This window comes from Lepus europaeus, chromosome 20 (genome assembly GCF_033115175.1).
Source record: "Lepus europaeus isolate LE1 chromosome 20, mLepTim1.pri, whole genome shotgun sequence".
Taxonomy (NCBI): domain Eukaryota; kingdom Metazoa; phylum Chordata; class Mammalia; order Lagomorpha; family Leporidae; genus Lepus; species Lepus europaeus.
In genome coordinates, this window is record NC_084846.1 from 38,861,052 (window position 1) to 38,888,034 (window position 26,983).

At 41.8% G+C, this 26,983-nt stretch overlaps 1 protein-coding gene across 1 annotated transcript in view; it reads right to left on the reverse strand.

The window, feature by feature from the left end:
- The window catches only part of AOAH (acyloxyacyl hydrolase), a 208,211-nt gene that overhangs the window by 58,892 nt on the left and 122,336 nt on the right, over positions 1–26,983 (reverse strand). Inside the window, exon 12 of the mRNA XM_062178605.1 lies at positions 14,654–14,745. Within this exon, the coding sequence (XP_062034589.1) occupies positions 14,654–14,745 (92 nt within the window). The remainder of the gene's footprint in view (positions 1–14,653; positions 14,746–26,983) is intronic.

Sequence of the window (26,983 nt, forward strand, 5' to 3'; positions counted from 1 at the left end):
TGACGGTTAGTATAGGGGGGCTGTCTAGAGAGACAGATCCCTAGTAGTGGGTATTGATGGATAAGCAGAGGATAGCTAGATAGGACTACAATGAAGGTAGATGCCTATGGAAAGATGGTCAAACTCACTGGTAGCCAGAAGGTTACAAATTAGAGCAACATTAAAATACTATTGTCATAGTGGAGAGAATTAAGAAGATGGGCAATATCTAAAATTGTCTAAGGAATGGGAAAACAAATATTCTTATATATTACTGGTAGAATTATAAATCAGTACATCCCATTTACAAAATATTAAAAATTGGGGCAGGGTCTGGCCTAGTGGTAAGATACTGTTTAGACACTGGTGTCCTGTGTAAGAGTACCTGGACTTGACTTTTGGCTCTGGCTTTTGACTAGCTTCCTGCTGGTGCAGATCCTGAGATATGGTGACAATGGCTCAAGTAGTTGGGTCCCTGCCATCCACATGGAAGAACTGGATTGAGTTCCCAACTTCTGGCATTGGGCTGGCCCAACCATGGCTACTGTGTGCATCTGGGCAGTGAACCAGTAGATAGGAGGCATCTCTGTCTCTCTCTGCCCCTTTAGTAAATAAATAAAAATTTTAAAAAAGTAAAATGGATCATTTCCAGCTTGACCCCACTGAGACATTTCTGGTCAAAGTCTTATCTTGTGCATCCACTGGTCTTCCTTAGGACTTGTCACCTTTGGAAACACTTCCTTCATTTGGGGTCTAGCACTTCTAGGCCCTTCCCGTTTTCCTTCTCCTTTCAGGGTTGCTGTCAGTCTTTTCTTCCAAGATCTTTAAATGTTAGTATCACCAGCTTCTGTCTTCAGCCACCTTAGAATTAGTTTATACTTATCCTCACTCCTTAGAATAGATATCAAACTATCCTAGAACCACTTATATTCTTAAATATGAATCCCAGAGAGATTTTGTTTATATGAGTTAGAACTACCAATGTTTACCATACTAGAAAGTAAAACGGGAGCTATGAATGGACATTTAATTATTAATTCACTTTAAATAACAATAATATACCTAATATGTTAATATAAGTGGCTTTTTCGAAAAATATTTTCCAAGGGCTCCCCTAAATTAGTGAGAGGAATGACATTGTTTTATGTCTTTGCAGATCTCTTCAATGTCTGACTTAATAAAAACTGACTGGATTCACTTGTTTTGGTTGTGATTGTGGGGAGGGCTTCAAAGAGTTTGTGGAAGATGCAGGTTTTGAAAAATCTATGCATGAATTTCAGGTTTTTTGCATCAAAATAAGTTTACTTTTTTTTTTTCAGGAGATTTATGTATTTGAAAGGCAAGGTCAGAGAGAGAGAGAGAGAGAGAGAGAGAGAGAAAGAGAGAGAGAGAGAAACTTCCATCCACAAGTACACTTTCCAGATAGCTGAAATGACTGGAGCTGGGCCAGACTGAAGCCAGGAGCCAGGAGCTTCATCCAGATCTCCTACATGGGTGCAGGGGCCCAAGCACTTGGGTTGTCTTCTATTGCTCTCCCAGGTGCATTCTCAGGGAGCTGGATCAGAACTGGAGCAGCTGGGACACAAACCAGTGCCCATATGGGATGCCTGTACTATAGGCCATGGTTTTAACCTGCTGTGCCACAGTGTTGGCCCTGATAAATTTACTTTTTAAAAAGTTATTTTAAAATTTTAATTAGTTTTTGTTAGTAGATTCAATGTGATTTGTGGGTACAATTCTAAACACATAATGCTATTCCCTTCCTCCCTCCCTCCCATTCTCTCTCTCTTTCTCTCTCTCTCTCTTCCTTCCTTCCTTCCTTCCTTCCTTCCTTCCTTCCTTCCTTCTTTAGTTTTTGAGATAACATATTAAAATCCAAAACACAGAGAGTAACAAATGTTGGAGAGGATGTGGAGAAAGTGGAACTTAAACACTGTTCATGGGAAGGTAAATGAGTGCAGCCACTGTGGAAAGATTAGTCTAGAGATTTCTTAAAAATCTAGAATTAAATTGGCCAACAAAAGCTGTCTGTACCTTAGTGTTTATTGCAGCTCAATTCACAATAGCTAAGACCTGGAATCAACCCAAATGCCCATCAACAGTAGACTGGATAAAGAAATTATGGGACATGTACTCTATAGAATACTATACAGCAGTCAAAAACAATGAAATCTGGTCTTTTGCAACAAAATGGAGGAATCTGGAAAACATCATGCTGAGTGAATTAAGCCAGTACCAAAGGGACAAATATCATACGTTCTCTCTGATCGGTGACAGCTAACCAACCACAAAAAAGGAAACCTGTTGAAGTGAAAGGGACACTATGAGAAACAGTGACTCGATCAGCCCTTGTCGTGACTGTTGATGTACAATTTAATACTTTATCCCTTTTAGCATTTTTTTTGTTCTAGTTAATACTATTGGTTGAACTCTGTAATTAACACACAATTATTCTTAGGTGTTAAAATTTAACTGAAAAGTGATCCCTGTTAAATATAAGAGTGGGAACAAGAGAGAGAGGAGATGTACAATTTGAGACATGCTCAATCAGACTTGCCCCAAATGGTGGAGTTAGAAATCTGCCAGGGGATTCCAATACAATCCCAACAAGATTGCATGAACCAATGCCATCTTACTAGTCCAAGTGATCAATTTCAGTTCACAATTGATCACACTGATAGGTCTAAGAGTCAAGGGGATCACACAAACAATACTAGTGTCTGCTAATACTAACTGATAGAACAAAAAAGGGAGAGAACGATCCAACATGGGAAGTGGGATACACAGCAGACTCATAGAATGGCAGATGTCCTAACAGCACTCCGGCCTCAGAATCAGCCCTTAAGGAATTCGGATGTGGCTGAAGAGCCCATGAGAGTAGTTTAGGCATGGAAAGCCAAGACACTCTGGCAAAACAAAAACAAAAACAAAAACAAAACACCAAACCAAACCTAAATGAAAGGTCTTTGCGAGTGAGATCCCAGTGGAAAGAACGGGGCCATCAAAGAAGGAGGTACCTTTTTCTGAAGGGAGGAGAGAACTTCCACTTTGACTATGACCTTGTCTAAATAAGATCGAAGTCAGCAAACTCAAGAGGCTTCCATAGCCTTGGAAACTCATGACTAGAGCCTAGGAAGATTTCTGACACCATAAACAAGAGTGTCAAATTGTTAAGTCAACAACAGGAGTCTCTGTGTACTCACTCCTCATGTGGGATCTCTGTCCTTAATGTGTTGTCCAATGTGAATTAATGCTATAACTAGTACTCAAACAGTATTTTACACTTTATGTTTCTGTGTGGGTGCAAACTGATGAAATCTTTACTTAATACATACTAAATTCATCTTCTGTATATAAAGATAATTGAAAATGAATCTTGATGTGAATGGAATGGGAGAGGGAGTGGGAGATGGGAGGATTGCGGGTGGGAGGGAAGTTATGGAGGGCAAAAGCCATTGTAATCCATAAACTGTACTTTGGAAATTATATTTACTAAATAAAAGTTTTTAAAAAATCTAGAAATAGACTTGCCATATGATCCAGCAATCCCATGACTGTGTATATACCCATAAGTTTGCTTTTTTTCTCTTAAGATGAACAAATTTCATTTATTTCACATATACAGATTTAGGAGCATAGTGATACTTCCCACCCTACCTTATAATTTTACATTTTAATCCTACTTTTATGCAAATATTTTGAAGTCCCCTCATAGTTGGTAATGGAAGTAGCATTTTAATAGCCTTCTTAGATAACTATGAATAGTCTTTTTTTAAACTTTTATTTAGTAAATATAAATTTCCAAAGTACAGTTTATGGATTACAATGGCTTTTTCCCTCCTATAACTTCCCTCCCACCCACAACCCTCCCATCTCCTGCTCCCTCTCCCATTCCATTACGAATAGTCTTTTTATATTCTACACTAGAATCCACAAGTGGTGGTTTCTTAAAGATTGATTGGTCACAGCATAGAATCTGAAATTATGCCAGTGAACTTTTTTGTACTTTGTTACATTAAAAGACATTGGTTTCTCTTATACTTCTAGTAGATCTTATACCTGTGTATGATTTTATGCATCATATTGTAGTCGTTCAGAAAATGCTGGGGTGGGGAGTGGGCATTTGGCACAGAGGTTAGGATGCTGCTTAGACTGCCCCCATCTCATATCAAGTGCCTTAGTTTGAGTCCCAGCTCTGCTTCCATTTCAGTTTCCTGCCAGTGTGCATTCTGGGAGTCAGCAGATGATGACAAAGTTGCTGTCACTCACATGGGAGATCTGGAATGGATTCCTGACTCCTGGCTTTGATTTGTCCTCCTCCCTGGATACTGTGGGTATTAGGGAAAATAGGTAGATAACTGGACAGTGTAAGATCTCTCTCTGCCTTTCAAATAAAATTTAAAGAATAAATGAAATTCAAAAAGAAAATGCTGGCTCACCAAGTTATATACCAACTCCAAATGTTGATATATTTCATAATACAATATTGAAAAATTGGGTTTTTGGCCGGCGCCGCGGCTCACTAGGCTAATCCTCCGCCTTGCAGTGCCGGTACACCGGGTTCTAGTCCCGGTCGGGGCACCGATCCTGTCCCGGTTGCCTCTCTTCCAGGCCAGCTCTCTGCTGTGGCCAGGGAGTGCAGTGGAGGATGGCCCAAGTCCTTGGGCCCTGCACCCCATGGGAGACCAGGAGAAGCACCTGGCTCCTGCCATCGGATCAGCACAGTGCGCCGGCCGCAGCGCGCCTACCGCGGCGGCCATTGGAGGGTGAACCAACGGCAAAAAGGAAGACCTTTCTCTCTGTCTCTCTTTCTCACTGTCCACTCTGCCTGTCAAAAAAAAAAAAAAAGAAAAATTGGGTTTTTAATATTGCTTTGCATTTCATTAGAAAAACCTAAGTATGAGGATGCTGTCAAGTTCATAATAGAGGAATCATATTTTCCAAAATGCATTTTTCTTTGAAATTTTGAAGCTTATGATTAGCAATTCCTCCAAATGATGAGGTCATTTCATTCATTTTAGAAAATAGCTTCCATATATCTAAGTCTGAAAAACCACAGTTTGTTATCCAGTCATTTTTCAATAAAAATGGTGTTCCATGAAAAATTAGGTCAGCTCTCAACTCATCTACACAAGTGCTTTCCCTTATGAAAACCATCATAATTTGTTAACATTTTGTTATGCAGAAGTGCTCTGTGCACATTTCACATTTCATCAGATTAAATTATCTAAGAATTGTGTGCTCCATTTAATAAAATTGGTAATCTTTTCTTTTTTTCATAGGTGGCATTTTAAAGGGAAGATCTTGTTATAAACTCAGAGAGTGTAGAGAAAAACAGTGGAACTGTTAATAGGAAGACTTCAAAGATTTCATGGAAAATGGAATTAAAAGCTTATTTTGCTGTAATTTTTTGAAATCCATGCATGTTTTTTCATAATATGCATTTTCCATGAACTCTTTGAGGGCTTCTTACAGAATTTGGTGCAGGTGCTTTTGTTCATGTTAGCATGTTGGTACCATTGCTCTTGTACCATTAGTACACATGGCTGCACAGTGAAAAGAAAAGCATTATTTTAGCATTGTGAAAACAGTTTTACCTTATGGTCCCCCTAAAAGGTTTCTAGAAACCCCTTACCACCACGGAGTCCATGGGCCACACTTGAAAAACCACGATTATGGATTCAATTTTATTCCAGTCACCCTTTCCCAATTTCAAATGACCAACTCTCTGGTTAATTATTTGTTTTGCTCAGCATAAGTAGAACAGGGCTAATCGTTGGCAATTATATCACATGTAATTTGTGAATAATGAATTTAATAAGGTTATTAAGCCCATTAGTGTTTAGTAGTTACATGTACTTTTTTTGAAACATGAAATTAGGTTACCGAATCTTCACTACAAATCCCTACTCTCCAATTTTCTGGTTTTAATGCCCAAGTGATATGATTGGGAGCTGTACACTGCCTTTCAAAATTGGTCTTTCATATAGCATCTACTGGATGGGAAGAGAGAGATAACCCTTAACACTCAGATTCTAGGACACCTCTCATCAAAGATGTGTGGAAAATGTCTTTGAATAGCATTATTATGCCTCTTATGACAATGGCTTTATCTATTTCTTTCTATGTTTTTGTAAAGTAATTTGTCTGTGGCCCAGTATAGCAAATTTAGGCCAGAGGCAGAAGGAGCCACATTTAATCTAGAAAACCCTGTCTTTTTGTGCTTACTTATGTCCCTGGCTGATCTCACTCTTCTCTCTCCAGTATGGTGGGGTAACTTTAATAACTGCTCTAGATTCTTTTTTTTTCCATTTTCAATTCTCTTTATATACAGAAGATCAATTTAGTATAAAGATTGCAACAGTTTGCACCCACATAGAAACACAAAGTGAAACATACTGTTTGAGTACTAGTTATAGCATTAAATCACAATGGACAGCACATTAAGGACAGAGATCCCACATGAGGAGCAAGTGCACAGTGGCTCCTGTTGTTGACCCAACAAATTGACACTCTAGTTTATGGTGCCAGTAACCACCCTAGGCTGTCGTCATGAGTTGCCAAGGCTATGGAAGCCTTCCGAGTTTGCCGACTCTGATCATATTTAGACAAGGTCATAAAAGACAGAGTGAGGATAGTAACCAATGATCCTAAGAGTGGCATTAACCAGGTTTGAACAATTATACAGCATTAAGTGGGGAAGAGGACCATCAGTACACACAGGTTGGGAGTAGAGCCATTGGTGGTAGAGGTTATGATTACAAAGGAATGAGGCCCAAGTACGCTAGACAGGGTCTAGAACAAAGGACAGAGTCATTATTAGAGGAGCTAAGAAAGGTGCTGTTTAAGCTACAATTAAGTTTTCTGATTGAGAGGCAAATAGAACCTGATAGAAGGGGCTTGATAATAATCTGTTGGGCTTTAGGCCTTGTAAGTTAAGAGGCCCAGACCTATCTATCTCTCTTCACATGGGGTATATCCTAAGGGAGGTGTGAACCTCCTAGGGGAAGGCACTCTGTTGACTCTCATTACTTGGCTGGCCTGGGAGGAGAGCTGGCCAGGTAAAGGCAGGGGGCATCTCTAACAAGAAATTTACAGTTCTGCCTTCAATGTTGCTGACCCTACTTGACCATCCCCTCAGCTGCAGTGGTCACTTTGGAAGTTGGGCTGAGTGAAGGGCTTTTCAGCTTAGAGCCAATAAGATCTGTGGCTCTGACCTGGGCATCCTTCGACTCCAGGGCAGGTCCATTTCCAGTGATCCACCTCTTGGCAGAGCTGCCAGGGCTCTTCACAAGCTGACTTCTGCTGAAGCCCAGGCTTACCACATTGAAAGCCACTGCAGTGGACTGGCCTGTTGGGTCTCCTTGAGGGCAGATCACCGTACAGATCAGCCATTAATAGGCCTGCCACCCATTGCTTCTGATGCCTAGCTTTCTTTTCCTCCTGGTTTGTGTTAAAGCAGACCAGAGGATGGGAGTGCCCAAGTCCCATCTCTAATCTTCGGTGGCCTGAACTACAAGTCTATAGTCACAGGCATGTTCTGTAGTAGTTTTTCTAAGGTAGACAATGCCCATGAGGAAAATTATATTCTCACTTTAAAACTTTCTTTCCCTTTGGTCTGAAAGGAAGGTTTTTTCTACTTACTGTATACTTCACTGATGGCGAAGAGAATCTAGCTATGAGATTATTATTTAAGTTCTTATTTTGGCTATGCTATTACAGAAAAATGTTAGCCATCTCTTTTATAAGGTCTAAAGATTAAATTGTGCGTCCTACAGATTCCTTCATAATAGAATTAGTTTCCTACCTTGAAGAGAATAGAGAAATGAAAGAACAAGTTGGGCTTAGAATAGAGAAATGAGGGAGTAAGTCCTAGATCGCTTGCTGACAATAGCAATATCACATGAATACTTAGCAAACCGTTTCAACCATTAGATAACAACTTAAGAAAACATTTATCAGAAGGTCCAATGCCTTCTATAAATTTTAAGAATCATGTATTTGAAAACACCTCTTAAATATCTGACATGGTGTAGTTTGTTTAACCAGTAAACTTAAGCACAACCATATAAAATGTTTTTAGTTTCTTTCTACCAACAAGTTTAAAACATATGATACACAGATTCAGGTCACACAAATTAAAATGTATCTTTGATTGATTTTAGCAGCTTAAATTTATGGACAATCTTATCTATAAGCCATTTAAAATAAAACTCTTAATAAAATTCCCCCATGTGGACATACAATATGTACACACATATAACATAGCATAGTAGACCAATATAGCAATTTTAATAATAGCTTTTAAAATCTTTAACTCTTTTTGTAGATTGCCAATTGATTTGAATTGCTTTTTGTTTTTAGTAACCTCAGTTAAGCATACTTTCTCTCAGTTGGTACTGTTAATACATTATTGGCTTCATCTGTTTACAGAGCCATCCCAAAGTACTGAATACAATAGAAGTGGCTGGAAAAAGTCCATAGGAACCTATAGGAGGACAGCTAAACCCAGAACCAACAACACTTTAGTTTTATGAGCAGCAAATCATATATAACTGTGGATGACAAAAGACTTTAAGTCGCCATGTTTAAAATTATAAACTCATCAACCAACAAGAGGCACTTGCTTACTTCACAGTATTTTTGAAAGCACCTGTAGGATTTTACAAGTATTTAACCCTTTAGGCCTCTGGGGCTTTCTCATTAAGATAACTATCATGTCTAGTAACACAAGATCATTAGAGTTTTTAATTCTCAAACATTTGTATTAATAGCATTTTCCATTATAGAAACTTAAAGTTTGGTACCACATCACATCTTGACAGTACTTCTAATATAATCCAAATAGCCTGATTAGTTGGTGTCTCTATAAGATGAGAGACATAGGTCCTTCGATTTTTTCAGTTGGGTCCAAACTGGAAAAACCAAAGTCCAGGATTTACTGGAAATTTTAGAGACCAGATTGTTTGAAACTTTGATTTTTTGAATGTCTGTCAAGAATGCCAAGAAGGCTCAAAATCCAAAATATCTGGTTGAAATAAGATTCCTTAAAATCATGACATAACATAGACCAAATTTGATCATTGTTACAAGGTGATTATTCAAATCTTTGAAAATAAGCACATATTTAAATAACCCTTAGCTCTTAATAAAAATTCAGCTGTTTTTGAACAATTAGAATTTAACAGACATCAAGAGAACATAATAGATTACTTTAACACATTGCTTTAACAGAGCATCAGAGTTTAATTCTATGTCAAAGAGAAATTGAGCTTCCTGTGATCTTTTGCTGTGAGGTTTCCTTCCTTTACCTTCTTTCATATTGGTGATCATGTTTCTGTGTTTCTGTGTGTAACACATCTTTAAGCATCTTTTGCAGGGCAGGATGAGTGGCAACAAATTCTTTCAGTTTCTGTTTGCTATGAAAAGTCTTAATTTCACCTTCATTCACAAATGAGAGCTTTGCAGGATATAGTATTCTGGGCTGGCAGTTTTTCTCTCAGTACCTGGGCTATGTCTCGCCATTCCCTTCTAGCTTGTAGGGTTTCTGATGAGAAGTCTGCTGTGAGTCTAATTGGAGATCCTCTAAGAGTAATCTGACATTTCTCTCTTGCACATTTTAGGATCTTTTCTTTATGTTTCACTGTGGTGAGTTTGATTACAACATGTCGTGGTGAGGATCTCTTTTGGTCATGTTTATTAGGGGTTCTATAAGCTTCCTGTACTAAGATGCCTCTGTCCTTCTCCAAACCTGGGAAATTTTCTGCTAGTATCTCACTGAAAATGCCTTCTAATCCTTTCTCCCTCTCCATGCCTTCAGGAACTCCTAGAACCCGAATGTTGGGTTTTTTAATAGTATCCTGTAGATTCCCGACAATCTTTTTTAGATTTCTAATTTCTTCTTCTTTTCTTTGGTTTGCCTGTTTCCTTTCCTGTTCTCTGTCTTCTAAATCTGATATTCTCTCTTCTGCTTCGCCCATTCTGTTTTTAAGGCTCTCTAATGTGTTTGTCATTTGATCTATTGAATTCTTCATTTCATTATGATTTCTCGTCACTATCACAGTTTCTTGTTCTACTAGTTGTTTCATTTCATTTTGATTCCTCCTTAATATTTCATTTTCACAAGAGAGATTTTCTATCTTGTCCATTAAGGATTTCTGTAGTTCAAGAATTTGTTTTTGAGAACTTCTTAATGTTCTTATCAATTTTTTGAGATCCGCTTCTTGCATTTCTTCTATCTCATCATCTTCATAATCTTGAATTGGGGTGTCTTTTTCATTTGGGGGGCGTCATAGTGTCTTCCTTGCTCTTGTTACCTCGGCTTCTACGTTTGTTGTTTGGCATGTTGGAGATATTTGGTTTCTTCACTGTGGTGTTTTTTCTTGTTACACTATGGCTCTATATTAAGTGGACTGTCTGCTTTCAGTGGAGCCTTAGAGGCTTGAGATGAGTGTGGCCTGAGAGCTGTGTTTGGTTCCTCAGGGTTGAGGGTGTGTCAAAGATGACACTCCCAGGTTAGGTGTGGTAAATCTCTCTCTCTTTCTTTTTTTGATTCAAATGGGAAGTAATTCCGCACAGCTGAACGTAATTGGAGGTAGTTAGCAGGCAAATGATATACCCACAGGAACCAGAGATTGGAAGCTCTTTCCCAAGGACCACACAGGCAATCTGTGCTACCCTCAGTGTGGGCTCCAATTCTCCTGCAGTCTCCCACTGGGTTGCCAAGTTAGATGCTAATCTCCTGTTATTTCACCCCTCCCCCCAGAGTCAAGTGTTTCTGCTAGGCTCAGGGCCGGTGCAGACCTGAGGTCGCCCTGCTTATGACGTATGTCCAAAATGGCGCCTGCTCTGTCTTGCTCGCCTTTGAGAGGTGAGCGGAGAGAGAGAAACTTGTGTCCGTATCGGTCACTTTTTTTTTATTTTTTTCCTCTCTCTCTTCTAGTTAGCCTGGTGAAATTTTCCCCACGGAGTTTCAAGCCTCGTTCCCTCTAGTCTCCTCTTTCCACTTTCCTGCTGGTGTCTCGGGCTATGGAGGTTCGGCTCACCTCGCGTTCCAGCGCTGGTGTGTTGAGTCTGCCGCTGGTGTCCCGAACTTGGGCTCCCACACTCTCCACGCAGGTCCACTGTGAATCACTAGTTCCAGAAGAGTTTCCTCTGCTGTTTCTTCCCCTACTCTTCCTTGACCCTGCAGTATCTCCACTTATATTAACCTGTCTCTCCCCCGGACTAATAGTGTGCTCCCTGCCTATTCCGCCATCTTGCCGCTCTTCTGCTCTTGATTCTTTTGACTTTCATGACTCTCTGTGCGCTCTCTCTCTCTCTCTCTCTCTCTATATATATATATATATATATACATATATATGTTATTAGACCTTAGATTCTTTAAAGTATGTAAGATTTCCCTGAAATGTGCATTACTTTTGAAAGCAATTTGGACATGAAGCACTATTTTTAGACTTTTAAAAATAAATTTTTATCTATATTTATAATTCTTTTCCCTATGGTCAGGTTTCCAACTTCCTTAAAGATTTTTTTCTGCTGTTGACCAGCTCAATTCCTTCCTGCCTTCCTGAATCACATTGGGGAAAATAAAACAATCATCAACACATTGTCTTTTTTTTTTGACAGGCAGAGTGGACAGTGAGAGAGATAGAGAGAAAGGTCTTCCTTTGCCATTGGTTCACCCTCCAATGGCCGCTGCGGCCGGCGCATTGCGCTGATGCGAAGCCAGGAGCTTCTCCTGGTCTCCTATGCGGGTGCAGGGCCCAAGGACTTGGGCCATCCTCCATTGTACTCCCAGGCCACAACAGAGTGCTGTCCTGGAAGAGGGGCAGCCGGGACAGAATCCAGCACCCTGACCGGGACTAGAACCCACTGTGCCGGCACAGCAGGCGGAGGATTAGCCTATCGAGCCACGACGCCAGCCCAACACATTGTCTTAAGGAGTATCACCTACTGAATTTTTCTGAAGCCTGAGAATCAAGGGAACAGATTTTTTTAATGGTGACTCAATCAAAGGAGCTAAAGATTTATAAAAGTAAGTAGTTATGTTTGTCCTTTGATGTGCACTATAATTTTAGTTAGAGTTATATTCATCTCCTGAAGGAGATGTTAAATTTTGAGGAGGTGAAGAGAGTATAACAGAAGAAGGAAAGGAAAGGAATCTGCATCTTTGTGCTTTCCTGAGGTGCATTTCCCAAATAGCATTGTTCTCAGCATAGCATGAGGCTGATTGCAGATCGCAGGAAGCACATTTGAGAGATGAACAGAGAAATCCATCAAATCTGCCCCATGTTTAATAAGGATTTTGAATCAAGGAACAAATGCTCAAAATGCCCTTGGAAGCCTTCTACATTTCTCACAAGTGCTGCTTCAAGGTCAGTATGCTTTACATTTTCATTATTCCACCAGAGAAAGAGACCTCCATTATAGTCTAATCTGTCAGCAGAGAGAGAGAGAGAGACGGGGCGGCGGGGGGGGGGGAGATTCTTCATCAGCTGGTTCACTTCTTAAATGGCTGCAACAGCCAGGTCGGGGCCAGGTTGAAGCCAGGGGCCAGGAATGCCATCCTGGTCTCCCACAGGGGAGGAAGTCACCCAATTACTATGTCCATCTTCTGCTGCCATTCTAGGTACATTAGCAGGAAGTTGGATGGGAAGCAGAGTAGCTGGGACTTGAACCAGCATTCTAATATGAGATGCCAGCATTGTAACCCACTGCACCAAAATACCAGCCCCTCTCTGTGGTATTTTTATACACTCTATAAATTTTTGTTCATTGAATAAAACCTAACAGATTATTCATGGGTATAATTTAGCAATGGCATGTGAGATAGTGTAACAGTAACTCCTGCTAAGAGCGACAATTTTTGCTTAATAGGGGAATCCATTACAATTCTGATTACAGAGTCCCTTTTCTATGCAAAGAAGGTGGACATATGCTTCATTCCAGCTGAGTGGCAGACAACATAGGCACAAGGTATAGAAACAGATGGCAAAAAGATAGCCTGGGTCTCTGTAAACACATAGAGAGAAAAGTTCTTGCAGGGTAGGGGAACATGCAGCTGTGGTATTTCTTAGGCACACAACAGGCAAGGACAAGGCTGAGGGTCAACACTGGGCATAAGCAGAGGACGAATTATCTGTAAAAAGCAATACTGACCCTAACACAAAAAAGTGCTGAATCAACAGAGTAGCTCAGAATACAAATGGTTTTCACAGAAGCCATGCTTAGATGGCCTCTTCTTTTTTGAGATGTGCTGTAATCTGAATGTATCCTCCAGAAGTTCATCAGCTGGAAACTTAATTCCCTTGGGTAAGCTTAAAAATGGAAACCTCAACTTGAAAATGCAACTCTTCTTCTTTTTCCATCTTCACAAATGACTCCTGCATAAATATGGATATGGTTTCCTGAAGGTTTGCTGCATTTCCTGGTTTTAAATCTAGTCTTTTCATCAACCCAATCTCCTGACTCTTTTCCCATTATGGGGTCCTTGCTTTACTCCCCAAAAGGAGGGAATATTGATGATGTCCGTGAACTCTTTCCCCACTGAATCCTGTGGCTCTCTGAGAACTATCTTCTGCACGTCTGCTCAGCATTGTCATTAGTTGTACGTTTGTCTCATCTGTCTTCCTTGATTGCAATTGATTATAGAGACCAGACAAGTTTTATTGACTTTTAAAACACTTAATATCATTTGTACCTGATTAGGCAGTATTTAACGAATATTTTTAAACCAAATGAGCAGGTAATCAAATAAATTATTTATGGAAGGAATGTCTTTTATTAAAGGTTGCATGTTAAAACAAGACTGTCCCTTGGGCATTACTTACACGTTTGGGTAAGCCAAGGCCCCATGCGCACTTGACCTCCCCACAATTTCCATGGTTTATCTCACAGTCCTTTCTGGCTGCCTGTTGTTGCTGTATGAAGAGATGGGTTCCCTGGCTGGTTCCATCCTGCCTTAAGATCTAAAGGTAAAGCTCTGCCCTTGCTTTTTAGACATGTAAGTCACTCATCTGCCATATTCCTTATGCTTATTAGATTTTGTCAATGCTTGGAGGATTTTGGGCAAAACATTACCTTTCAGTCCCATGGCTTTCTACCACATAGGTAAGACTTTGCAAAGTCTCAGCAGCACCACAGGTGTCCCTGCCAGCTGTAGGCCCTGGGAAGCTTAGTCCAGCCCCCCTGCCAATCCTTGGACATGCATGGTGAATTGGGTTTGTGATCACTCAGACTCATCATACATGGTTTCTACCTACAAACCCAGAGCATTAAAGTCAGAGTGATTTCAGGAACTTGAGATTTGCCAATTAATTTGAGACATATCTTTAGAAATACTAATGTCTGAGAGTAAATAATCTAGTAATTATTTTTGTCCCTTGAATCAGAAAAATTTAATTATGCATCAGTGTATCTTCCATCAGAAGTAAGGTACAACCCCACTGCAGGAATAGTCCCTTCTTGCCAGCATGATAAAACACAATGTGTATCACATCCCATGGCATGGTGGATGGACTCGTTGTCAGTGATGAATTGTGTTATTGGTCATTCATGTTCTGGAAGCAATTAATAATAATTTTCCTTTCAATATCTTTGGAATAAGCCTCACCTACTGTTTTTCGCTGACCCAGATACATTAAAATGTTTGATGGTGTGCAAATATACATACTCGCTAGCAGAGTCCAGGAATCCAGTAGTGCCAGAGAATTGGGGCCAGTCGAGCTCATTGGTAACAGCTGTTGGTAAATTTAAGAAGGAGTTCTAAAGAAAAAATAAAGTAGTAAAGATCAAAATGGTGACTTGGCTTCTATAGGTCATAAGATTATCCATTGCCTAAGTATTAGAATGTGACCTTATTTGGAAATCAGTCAATGCAGATCAAATTAGATAAGATGGAATCACACTTGAGTGTCAAGGACCCCCTATCCAACACGACTTGTCCTTGTAAGAAGATGAGGAAGACACAGAAATGAAGATGCAGAGGGAAGGGCATACAGTCATGGAGGTAGAGATTAGAGTGTTGCTTCTATGAGCCGAAGACTGCAAGGATAGACAGCCCTCACCAGGAGCCAGAAGACAGACATAGATAGAACAGATTGTCTCTCAGCCCCCCTCAAAAGGAACCAACTCTGCCAACATCCCAGTATCAGGCTTTTATCATCCAGAACTGCGAGACAATCATGTTTCTGTGTTGTAAGCCTCCAAGTTTCTGGCACTTTGTTAAGACAGCCCTAGGAAGCAAATATAACACCTAAACTGGACTCTCTACATGAAGTTCTTATTATTCACAGGGCTAAGGTAATGAACTCCTCTCCTAGGTTGATTAACTTGCCATAAGTCATATAGCAAATAGATGTCTTCAAACACGGCAGATGTCCCATAGTTTCTAGCATGCTTCCCATAGGTCACTGAGCTTCCTCTGTGCCTCCTTCCTCAATTGCCTCTTCCTTCCACGTGTTGATTCCAATACTCTAACACTTATTCTGACTTTCCAATGTGATTTCTAGTGCAGCGTGTGCAGGAAGTGGCAAGGTGAGTGGTAGTGGAAAGGCTTTCTTCCTGGGATACATCCATATAATTAAGATTTATCCACTTCAAAGGACCAGAAACAAGCCCATGGAAAGGAGGCTCCCAGTCCATCCCAGAGGACTGTGTGATTCCAATGACAGGGACTTTGTCACCTCTTAGCAGTCAGCGCCCATCACTTTCTGCCTTCTATCTCTTATTTTTCCTCTATATCTTTCTGCTTACACTGTGTGTTTGCTGTAGGATTTGAGAATATTCAATTCCACTAGAGAAGACAAGAAAAACAAATAGAATGGATGAAATTCATAAGATGTGTTAAACAGAGATAGTGAGTAAGCAAGAGCTTCTGAGATGTAGACAGAATTTATGAGCTGTGTTAAGGCAGACAGTAATCTGTAAAACCTGTTGGAAGTTAAAAGAACAATATACTCCTCCCTACCCCACTCCCTCACCTTTCCCCCTGTAATCTGTGCAATGGCAGTGCCAGGCTTGGGACATTGGCTATGGAACTGGACTTCTAATTCTGGATAGGGCAAGGAAAGTTAGGGAACTCTGTTGGCACAGGTAGGTGTGTCTTATCCTGGAATAATAGTGGAGGGGTTGGTAGTCCTGAAGTGTGACAGCAAAGACGGGGAAGAGCATTAAAATATTTATTTATTTTGAGAGGGGTCTGGCTTTAGTTCAGTGGTTCCTTTGTCTACTCGTCTACTGAATCGAGAGGGAGGGAAGGAAGGATGGAGAGAGAGAATATTTTCCATCTACTTGTTCATTCTCCAAATATCCACAGCAACTGGTGCTAGCTGGACCAAACCAGGAGCTAGGAATTTAATCTAGTCTTCCATTTGGGTGGCAGGGACACAAGTATTTGATCCATCATTTTCTGCCTCCCAGGATGTGCATTAGCAGGAATTTGGAATTGGGAGCGGAACTGGGGCTTGAACACATGTACGCAATATGGGATGCAGATGTCCCAAAGGCCTCTTAACCGCTACACCAAATACTTGGCCTGGAAAGGGCTTTGTTCTAGGAATCACATCTGGTTTCTGACATACAAATGCAGTAAAGCTCCATGATTAGTTGGGAGTGGATTCTATCCCTTATGTAAGCTCCGCTCATTCAGGGGTGGAGGATACTGTTCTTACATTTGATGAGTGAAGAGATACTGTTGGAAAGGGCAGGGTAGGTAGGGAAATAGCAGGCTAATTTGAGAAGCGAGGTTCCCATGCCCTCAGCATTTTCCTAGTTCAGTCTCTCTGGATCAATCTGAAGAAACAGATCTTGGCCACTCAGGAGATTCCAGAATTCTGCTGCTATCCAGCAGGATTTAAGGTGCAGTGGACAGTGGCTGGTGCTGAAGTGCAGCTGGGGCCAGGGTAAGTCTGCATGCTGCAGCTAGAGTCCTATGAGGCTCAGGCAGTCCAGCTGTGCAAGTCCACCTTCATCATGCGATTAACCTCAAAATAATACAAAGCTGTATTTTCTGGTTGGGTGTTTTAGGTATCACTTGTAGCATATGACAGAGTTTTACTGTTGCCAGATGTATATATCAGAAGATTTAGCCATAACACTATTTCTGATGGTCATAGGAATATTACTTTACCTAATTCAACAGGACTGTTGGGAATAGAAAGGATACAGTGAGAAACAGGTTGGCACATCAGATGCTGCACACTATGTAAGGCCTCCTATTTAGGATGAACCACCTAGTGTTTCTCTTCTGAGTGGTTTGTGCCAGGTTAAAGAGAGTAAATTAATTGTCAGATAACAGAAAAGACTTGAGTCAGGCAGTAGAAACCTCAACATATTTTTTTCTTCCTTAGTATACTTGGTGGATAAAAATAAAAAGTAACCACCATTAATAGTAAATGTTTTATAGACTCTAGCAAAGAGAGAATGTTTAGGTCATATCACATTAAACACTAAAAGCCTTATTCACGCAACATTATACCCATGATATTTTGGGCATTTAAGGCAGGAAAAATGCAAATTAAGATTTCCCTCATCAACTCCAGCTTATTCCTCTTGAGTATTACTGTTCTTAGGAAACTCGTCTTAAATGTACCTTAAATGTACATAAGTGGAAAGACTTCATATTTACCAAGAAAAATTTTGCAAATTTAAAAAGCATGAGCAACTCAGTGAGTGTTGGGTGAACTACTACATTGCTTCAAATTTTCTTCCAGTTTTCATCAGCGACATAAATGTGTTTCTACATATGTACTTTATATTGTATATTCTATTTTGGGTAGTTTTTACTTAACATTACTTGTTTGTGTATTCTGTGTATTGAGAAAATCCACTGGTTCTCATTCTTTATGAATATTTAATAAATAACAATAATTAGAGTTTGGTAATATTCTAATCCCTAACTTCAAAAACAGTTGATGTTTGGGTTTCTTTATTATGTTTGTTTAATTTTATTTATTTAAAGGCAGAAAGATAGAGAGATAGATATTTTCCACCCACTGTTTTACTCCCTAAACGCTCAGAATAGCTAGGACTGGGCCAGGCTGAAGCCAGGAGCCATGAACCCATCTGGGTCTCTTTGTGGGTGGTAGGGATCCAAATATTGTTAGCCTCCACCTGCTGCCTTCTAGGGTATACATTAGCGGTAAGCTGGATTGGAAGCAGAACTGAGACTCAAAGCCAGAGACTCTGACATAGGATGTGGACATCAACACCTACCCCTGTTTGGGTTTCTTAAGTTTTTGTTAAGTGTGAGAGTCATGACATCAATCACACAGTCAACTGGTTCTGCTAATTTTCTAGTGATACAGGGACTATCCTCTATGCCTTTATCTCATTGTTTAAATTTGGCCCCTCCCCATCCAACAAAGCTGTGGAGTATATGCACAGTTACACTTAACTGGGCTAGACCTAAATTGATTATTTCCTTCCTTCCTTTTTTTTTTTTTTTTTTTTTCCAGGCAGAGTGGACAGTGAGAGAGGGAGAGAGAAAGGTCTTCCTTTGCCATTGGTTCACCCTCCAATGGCTGCCGCGGCCGGTGTGCTGCAGCTGGCGCACCGCGCTGATCCAAAGCCAGGAGCCAGGTGCTTCTCCTGGTCTCCCATGGGGTACAGGGCCCAAGCACTTGGGCCATCCTCCTCTGCCCTCCCGGGCCACAGCAAAGAGCTGGCCTGGAAGAGGGGCAACTGGGACAGAATCCAGCGCCCTGACCGGGACTAGAACCCGGTGTGCCAGCACCGCAAGGCAGAGGATTAGCCTATTGAGCCACAGCGCCGGCTAATTATTTTCAAACAGTATAAAGTTACTTGGAACAATCTGCAGGTTTCTGCTGTTGGAAAAATATATGAAAAATATCATCATTGGTTAAATAGGTATCTTTTATTTTTTTCCTAGGAATTAAACTATCAACTATTTTTTGATTTCCTAGGAATTTGTTATTTTACCAAAAGAAAGAAACAGTTGTTGGGTTGGTGTTTTGAGAATAAAGACGAGAAAAAGGCTACTTATTCTTGGGACTATGTCTACTGCTCTTTCATTTGTCCTGAAGGTGGCACAGGTGAGGCGAGGCTTTCCTCTTGTTTTGTACCTTACAGCCCGCAGGGCCACTATACTGCTTCCTACCTTCTCCATCCCCACCCCCCCCCCCCATTGTTTTTTATACAGGAAACATCAAATCATGAAATTGTGAGGACCCTCCTTGACTCTCACACAAACTTTTCTGCCCCAGCCCCATTTCTTTAGTCTTTACTACCTGAATAAATCCTATACATGAAAGTATACTCATTCATAATGACTGAATGTGTTGTTTCCTAGTTAACTTTTGCATTTTAAGCCAGTGTGGGGAAAGAGTTCCTCTTTTGTGCCAGGCCCCGAGGCAGGAAATTTGCACAAATACACAACTCTGCAAAGCAGAGTTTGTCTTCTCCTCATTCTTCCTCTTTGCCTTCTCCATACTCGGGCATTTGAGCCAGTGCATGTGTTGGATGTTGGCTAATGCCTCTTAACAAAGAACAGGCACCTCCAGCTCAGCCAACAGCAGTAACAGCCTGACCAAGCCCTGACCCAACAGCAGGTGTAAGACGAGCCCCTTTCATGATGGGCACCTTCTGTTTGGGTCCTGGCCTGTGGAGGATTCCTCTGTGTTCTGTTGGTGGATGATTCCTTTACACAGGGCAGTGCAGGGCCCAGGGAAGCTCTGCTGAACAGAATAGGGTTTGGATGACTTGCCAAGGTCACAGAGCTGGTAATCATGTGTCTGGGACTTAAACTTGAGATTTGAGGTGGAGAGTAATTGTAGCTTGCTACCTTCAGCCTTTGATAACCCACTTGTATCTTGCTTTTCCCCCTAGCTGCTAAATCCAGTGGAATGACAAAATTAGCTAAGCAAGTTTTGCTTGAGATTATTGAAAATAAGGCTTTTGACTGCCTGTTTAGGGGATGCTTTCTTAGATACTGCTTTGGGAAAAAGTTTAGAAATCAACAGATAAAACTGACAGTTGCCACCATCAATTCCTTCTCTGTTTAATCTTTTATGGAGGCCATGTCTAATTTATGAAGAGTGTAGAATGAGTATTTTGGGAATAAATACTGAAAAGATATGTGATACCCTTGTCCTACTCTGCTCTCATATACTCAAAGCTGGTTCTGGTTCTGGTACTGGAGAAAGGCAGCTGCCAAGAACAACACATGCCAAAGCTCTGGAATTCTGTCTCCAAGGGGCTTGTAGACAAAGTTCTAGGAGGATGGAGGGAGACTGTATCATTTGGTTTCTGCTTCTGTAGCCTCACTCTTAACTAGATGAGGCAGCACAGTTCCTGTTAACTCATGCTTTGATATAGATAACTTCAAGAAAGTAATTTAACTCTGTGAGCTTGGTTCATAAATCTTATACTTCCACATGCTGTGATATGAGTCTCCTATTGAGCAAAGATCCTTGTGCTCCTGTAATTCATTTTACTTACACACACACACACACACACCCCAAGTATTAGTCTGTGCTGGTCACTCTTCTGAACATCGCACCAGGCAACTCTGAGTTCCTCCTTCATGGAGAAGGAACTTGAAGTCTGAAGGGGCAGAGGACACTTAATACTTCTCATCTGGGGAATCTTGAAGACTTTTCTTAACCTGATGTGCCCCAGTTTCATTAGCAATAAAAATGGAATAATGATACTTGTCTCTTTGGGTGGATGAAAGAATTAAACAGATCATCCACATACAAGGTTCAGAACTGTAAGTGTTCAATAAATGTTGGTGGTTAGTATATTCATAGGGACGCACAGGGAACTGTGTCAGCGCACAAAAGGGAAACCCATCCTCTATGTGGGGCTTTGGAGAAGGAATCTTGTTGGTGGCTTGATTGTGGATTTCCGAGTATCCACACCATAACTAGCAAATTTCTGTTGTTTATAAATTACCTAGTCTAAGGTATTTTGTTATGGCATCTGGAACAGAATAAGACCATGAGTCTTATAAAGTTAGTAAGAGGGAGCCAGGCAAGGAAGGGCAGGAGAAAATAACTCAGTAATTAGTGATGCCACATGCCAAGCCCAAGGCTAAACTCATCATATCATGTCTAGGGAAGAATAACAAGCACCATGCATATCAGTGAGTAAAGATCCTCCCTTCCCCATTTAGCAACTTCAAACACCCTCCATATAAGCAGACTAGCAATGAAAAACTTCTCAGCCCCTGATATGATGCCCATTTACACTTCACTTAGAGCTAAATAAGTAATTTTGAGGGAAAAATACAGCAGGTTTATCTCTGATCCTATGCTAGTTCAAAAACCTAAGGGTGGGGGCAGTGAAGTAGTCAAATAAAGAATACTAACAAGATAGAAAGAGAACAGAATTGCAGGCCACACTCAGTCTTTCATCATTTGCCTGAATCTAGCTCTTTTTATTTATTTTTTTTTACCTTGTCAGCTCCTCTTAGTTTTTTCCTTTTCCCTTTTCTATTATTTATTATTTAAGCTCTAACCCTATGATTTATTTATTCAATGAATGAGTTCAGGGATGCATTTATCTCATTGCCCTGTAACAAATGAGAACACAAAGTACAGTGAGACTCTTTCTGTCGAATTTCATCCTTTCCATCATTTTTCCAAAGAGTGATTGCAGAACTGTACCCAGATTTTCAAAAGCAAGAAAACAGGAGTTTAAAATGTACTGCTCTTTTTTTTTTTTTTTTTTGACAGGCAGAGTTAGACAGTGAGAGAGAGGGAGTCAGAGATAAAGGTCTTCCTTTCATTGGTTCACCCCCTAAATGGCCGCTATGGCTGGCGTGCTGTGCCGATCCAAAGCCAGGAGCCAGGTGCTTCCTCTTGGTATCCCATGCGGGTGCAGGGCCCAAGCACCTGGGCCATCCTCCACTGCCTTCCTGGGCCTCAGCAGAGAGCTGGCCTGGAAGAGGAGTAACCGGGATAGAATCCGGCGCCCCAACCGGGACTAGAACCTGGGGTGCCGGCACCGCAGGTGGAGGATTAGCCTAGTGAGCCGTGGCGCCGGCCTAAAATGTACTGCTCTTACACATAGATAATCACAAGTCAATTTTTTTATTGACCAGTGGAACAAACTTTCAAACAGGAAAGAGAAATCCTGCAAGGGCCAGAAATGGGCAACAAAAGGTGCCCATCGTAGGCATTGCCCCTCCTAGTCCATTCGATTCTGTAAAGGTTTGGTAATTTCTGAAGCAGTCAGGCTGTGATTGTGGTGTGGGCAGTTCTTCTCTTGTGGGAGGTAATATTTATGATTTGAGAAGAAGCCTGAAGTTCACAGTCAAGTGAGATAGATGGGGAGAAGACTTTGTTTTCTAATTATCTCACCTGAAATGGGTTTTCACTCCCCACTATTCTGAACCATAAGCTATTACCTCATGGATTCCCCTCCCCTTTCTTTAGCTGTCAGACAACCTCACTGCTTCACCCCACTGGACTTACACTTGTGATGGCCCTGGTGTACTGCAGCAGTTTCTGCCTAGTGGGCTTCTTTCTTCCCCTCCTCCTGCCACTTCCGGCAGTGTCTCTCAGAGTTTTGTGGGGAGCTCCTTTAAAATCCAAGGGTGCTGGGACAAGCATTTGGCCTCGCCATTGAGATGTTGCTTGGGATGACATCTCATACCGGAGTGCCTAGATTGGAGTCCTGACCCCGCTCCTGATTCCAACTTCCTTCTAAAGCACATTCTGAGAGATAGCAGGTGATGGCTCAACTGATTGGGTCCCTGCACTCACGTGGGAGACCCAGATTGAGTTTCCTGCTCTAAGCTTCAGCCTGGCCCAGCCTGGGCTTGATGTGAGCATTTTAGGAAGTGAACCAGTGGATGAGAGCACTCTCTCTGACTCTCAAATAAATAAATAAAAATAAAGGTATCTCAAAAAGTTTTTGGAAAAAAAAGGTATTAAAATATAAGTTTATTTTGATACAAAAAACTGAGACCCTTGCATAGATTTTTTTTATAAAATATGTACTTTCCATGACTTCATGATAACCCTGCATGGCTTTCAATTTTTTTGCACCCAAATGAAGTCACCTTTCAATTCCATTTTCCTGTGAACCATTGTAAAAGTCCAGATGGACTAGGTTTGTGTTGGGCCCCCAAATCCTGGTTTTGAATATGTCCAGAATGACTACACCAACAGGTTGAGTCTGGGCCATGCTGATCTACAGATGCATGTAGCTGTTCAATGCCATCATCCACATGACACCACCACTTCCCCATCTTCTCCCTGTAATCCAGTCCTCCCTTCCACCCCTCCAGGCTGCTGACCTCAGCCTGGCCCAGCCTTGGTTGTTCTGGCCATCTGGGGAGTGAACCAGCAAATGAAGATCTATTTCTCTCTCTCTCTCTCTCTCTCTCTTTCCCTCCCTCCCTCCTTCCCTTTGCCTCTCTCTAACTCTGCCTTTCAAATAAATAAGTAAAAATTAATTGTGAGGCTGCTGGTTCCTGGCACAGAGGTCAATAAGGCACCAAGGGGGAGAATATCATTTCACTTGATGGAGGATGATGATGAATTCATCTCCACTTTAATAATAACAATCCAATCTGTGCTGGGAACTGCACTCAGTTATGGGGTGCTAAAGACCATTTGGGGAGTGAACCAGTGAATGGAAGATCTCTCTCTTTCTCTCTCCCCCCTTTCCCTCCTCCTCCTCTTACTCCTCCTCCTCTCTCTGTAGCTCTGCCCTTCCAATAAGTAAAAAAATAATTTAAAAAGAATGTCTGCCTGATGTCCCAGGGGAGCAAGCATGGGAGCTGAGTGATTATAAACCCCTTTCAGAAGTATGGAGCGTACAATAATCTGTCTTGTAGTTTTTCATGATCACGGCTGTTTGGCTTTCAATCCTCTCTGAAGTGAGCAAGGACTAGATGACGGATGAGCCTGGAAACACACTCTACTTTGCTGGCGGGTGAGAGACCCAGACGCTCACCTTGAGGAGGGGCAGAGGGTGTTGAGTTGATCAGAACTCATGAACAGCCCATCTGGCCCATGTTTGTGTGCAGGGAAAGGGGACGAAGAACATTCTGCTGTCTTGTGACCTGGCTTCTGCCTGAGAAAGAATTTGCCGTGGCAAACAGAAGTCCTCTCTTCTGGCAGAATAAGTGGGAAATAACTAGAATCAGGATATAACTTCTCACCATGTATCATCTTTAATCTGCTAGCCTGTAAGATGTCAGGGCAGCAGAAAATGTAATTTTGTCCAGTTTTACTAAACAACAGACTTTCATCTTAAAAAATAATAAAAAAGCATTCTAACGCTTCTGGAGCTGACATGAAGTTAACTCAGATGGAATTTCCATATTTTATATGCACCATGAAAATCTGGCTTTATGCTTAATGGAAGCTTCATGCACACAGATAAATAGAGAGAGTGGGAAGCAAAGTGGGTTAGTGAGGGTAGGACGAGCGCTTTGATCCTGCTCGTGCCATTTGCAGGCTCATAAACAGTAGCCAAACCTGATAGACAAAATCGTCTCCAAGAGGCAAATGAAGTGTGCACAAGCTTGAAAGACTGGGGAGCTGTTTTGCTCTCAGGTAAATATGCATTTTTTTGCAGCCAGATTAAGGATTCATTTTTGTCCTTGACACAGCACGGAATTCAATCTGCGTCTACTTACCCTACAGACAACAGCCTGTCAGGGGTCGTGCTAAGATTTTATAATAGGACAGACAGCAGTCTTCATGAGCAAAATAAACATTTGGGAAATTATATTTTGGAGTGACTTCTCCGCTCTTCCACCCCTCCTTCCCTAACTCGTCATGCAATTCTGGTTCAGTGAAATGCAACCTTTAATATTTTGGAAATAATTTTGGAACAGATGGGGGAAGAGGCAGGAGGGCAGCATCCACTGCTGGCTTGGATGCTCTCTCTACCTCCTCTTCTTTTTCAGCAAAACGACTCAGGCAGTGATTGTTTTCCTTTGAAAGGAAAAGGAGAAAAAATAAGCAAAACCCCAGCATGAGAGGATTTTTAGATTTGCTCTTTGCTTCCCTTTGAAATTTTCCTAAGAAGATAATATGCTTGGCTCCATCTGAGCCTGGCTCCTAAGGGTTAGATGTCTTGGAGAGAAGCAAAGGTTGTTTAAGGTGGGAGGGGCCCATAGCGGAAAGAGGCTTAGAACGCTTTGTTTCTGTGGACCCTCAAGGGTGAGTCTTCACACTCTCTTTATTGAACTACAAATATCTTTCCAGATGAACACACTCCTAATCTAATTAGCTGCAAACAGTTCTCTTGAGTGCCACACTGCTTAACTAGAGGAGGGCAATACAGGAAAGGAGAGGGGCTGTTGCAGAAGTGCCCAGGATTATGGATTCCTTCTCGAAGGATGCACTGGGACCGGGTGCTGGGTGTGTGGGAGTGTTTTCTTCCTTGTAGGGAGACAAAGGCAAAGGAATGTTGAACAGTCTCATAACAGTGGAATGGCCTCTTATGAAACAAAGCATATTTGTTTTCCATGGCATTTCTTTTCATTTCCAGACAACATGATCAAGTTCTTGGCTCAGCAAAGTAATGGCCCCCAATATGCTTGGGGTTCCTGAAGGGTGTCGGACCCCAGTGAGCCAGTGCAGCCTAATTTTACATTGGAATGTGTGATGCCCTCTTAGCTCCTTTTGGTGTGGACTGGCAATTCATAGATCATACCTCTGTCTGTAGTACCTCTGCCCCATGGATCAGGTCAGAGAAGGTTATGGGACCTCACTTGAAAAGATGACTTCTGGTCATTTTGGAAAGGATTCCTAAAGGCAGTTGAGGAAGGAACTATGTGGCATTGGGTGCAACAATCTGGGGGCCCTCAGGAACGGGGCGTCGTTGTGAGGCAGGTTCCTGGTTACAAGGACACCACTTGGGCTGAAGCATGCTCCTCCGTTCTCACCAGGCCCACCAGACTGAGCAACCACTGCACGCCAGTGACAGCTGGACCCGGACACTTGCTCCACCCCTCACTTGCCTAATTCACTCTGCTGCTCTTGAAGTCCCTCTGACATCCTTGCTTCTGGGGCCCAGGGCTGACTCCCATCTGACTCCAGATTGCCTCTGACAGGGTTCAAGTGGCTTGTGCAGGGTAAACAATTGCCTCACAGCTTCCTCCCTATCCTGCTCTGCTTGCTCTCTCTACTCCATTGGATGCTGAAAACTACACTCCCCAGAGACCCCTGCCAGATGCATCTGCCGATGGGAGGTCCAGAGGGAGGTGGGAAGGCAAAAGGAGGGCAGGGACTACTTCCTGTCTTCCGGTTGAGGGCTGCTTGCAGCAGTATCCTTAGGCCCTCTCAGCTGGTTCCCCACGTGCCTTAGTGACCCCAGCAGCAGCAGGCCTTGGCAGTCAGAGTACAAACTGTGCTGAGGTCTATGCACCAGCTGCCTGCCTTCCTGTAGCTGCTGGTGCCGCCCCACCTTCCTTTTTTTTTTTTCTCCAGTCCTAGGGGTGCACCTGCTTGTTGCAGGGATTCCTCTGGGATTCCTTCAGCAACTCCCTCTATTGTTCTAATGCCTGTGTTAAATCTAACCCTGAGGTGTCAGTTCCTTCTGTAAAATCCCCTCTGCGTCCATGCTTTTTCTTGTTAACTTTCTGATTGTCCCTGCTGAAAGGGTTCTGCCTATGGAATTAGCCAAAAGGCTGGAAACTCTCACCGTTATGGTCACATCACAGAGAGTGAAAGAGGATAGACCAGGGAAAGGGGGTGAAGAGAGCGTGGGTGCAGAGTGACCTCGGTTTCACTCGGTGTCTTTTTCTCTCCTATTTCCATATTTCTTTCAGGTGTGGAGCAGCTGGGACTCAAACTGTTGCTCATCCATCTCGTGCCCCTGGAGGAAAACTCAGGCCAGTCCAGGCACATATGTACTAATTCTCAGAAAACATAAATTCCTCTGGTTATGTTCAATTCCATTTATAAATTGAAAATCTCCAATTCTTAAAACCTGGTTCCCATAATTTAAGTAAAACTCCTTCTCTCACTTCCCACCTGGGCTTGCAGTTTGTTCTCTGTACCCAGGGAGGGGGAGG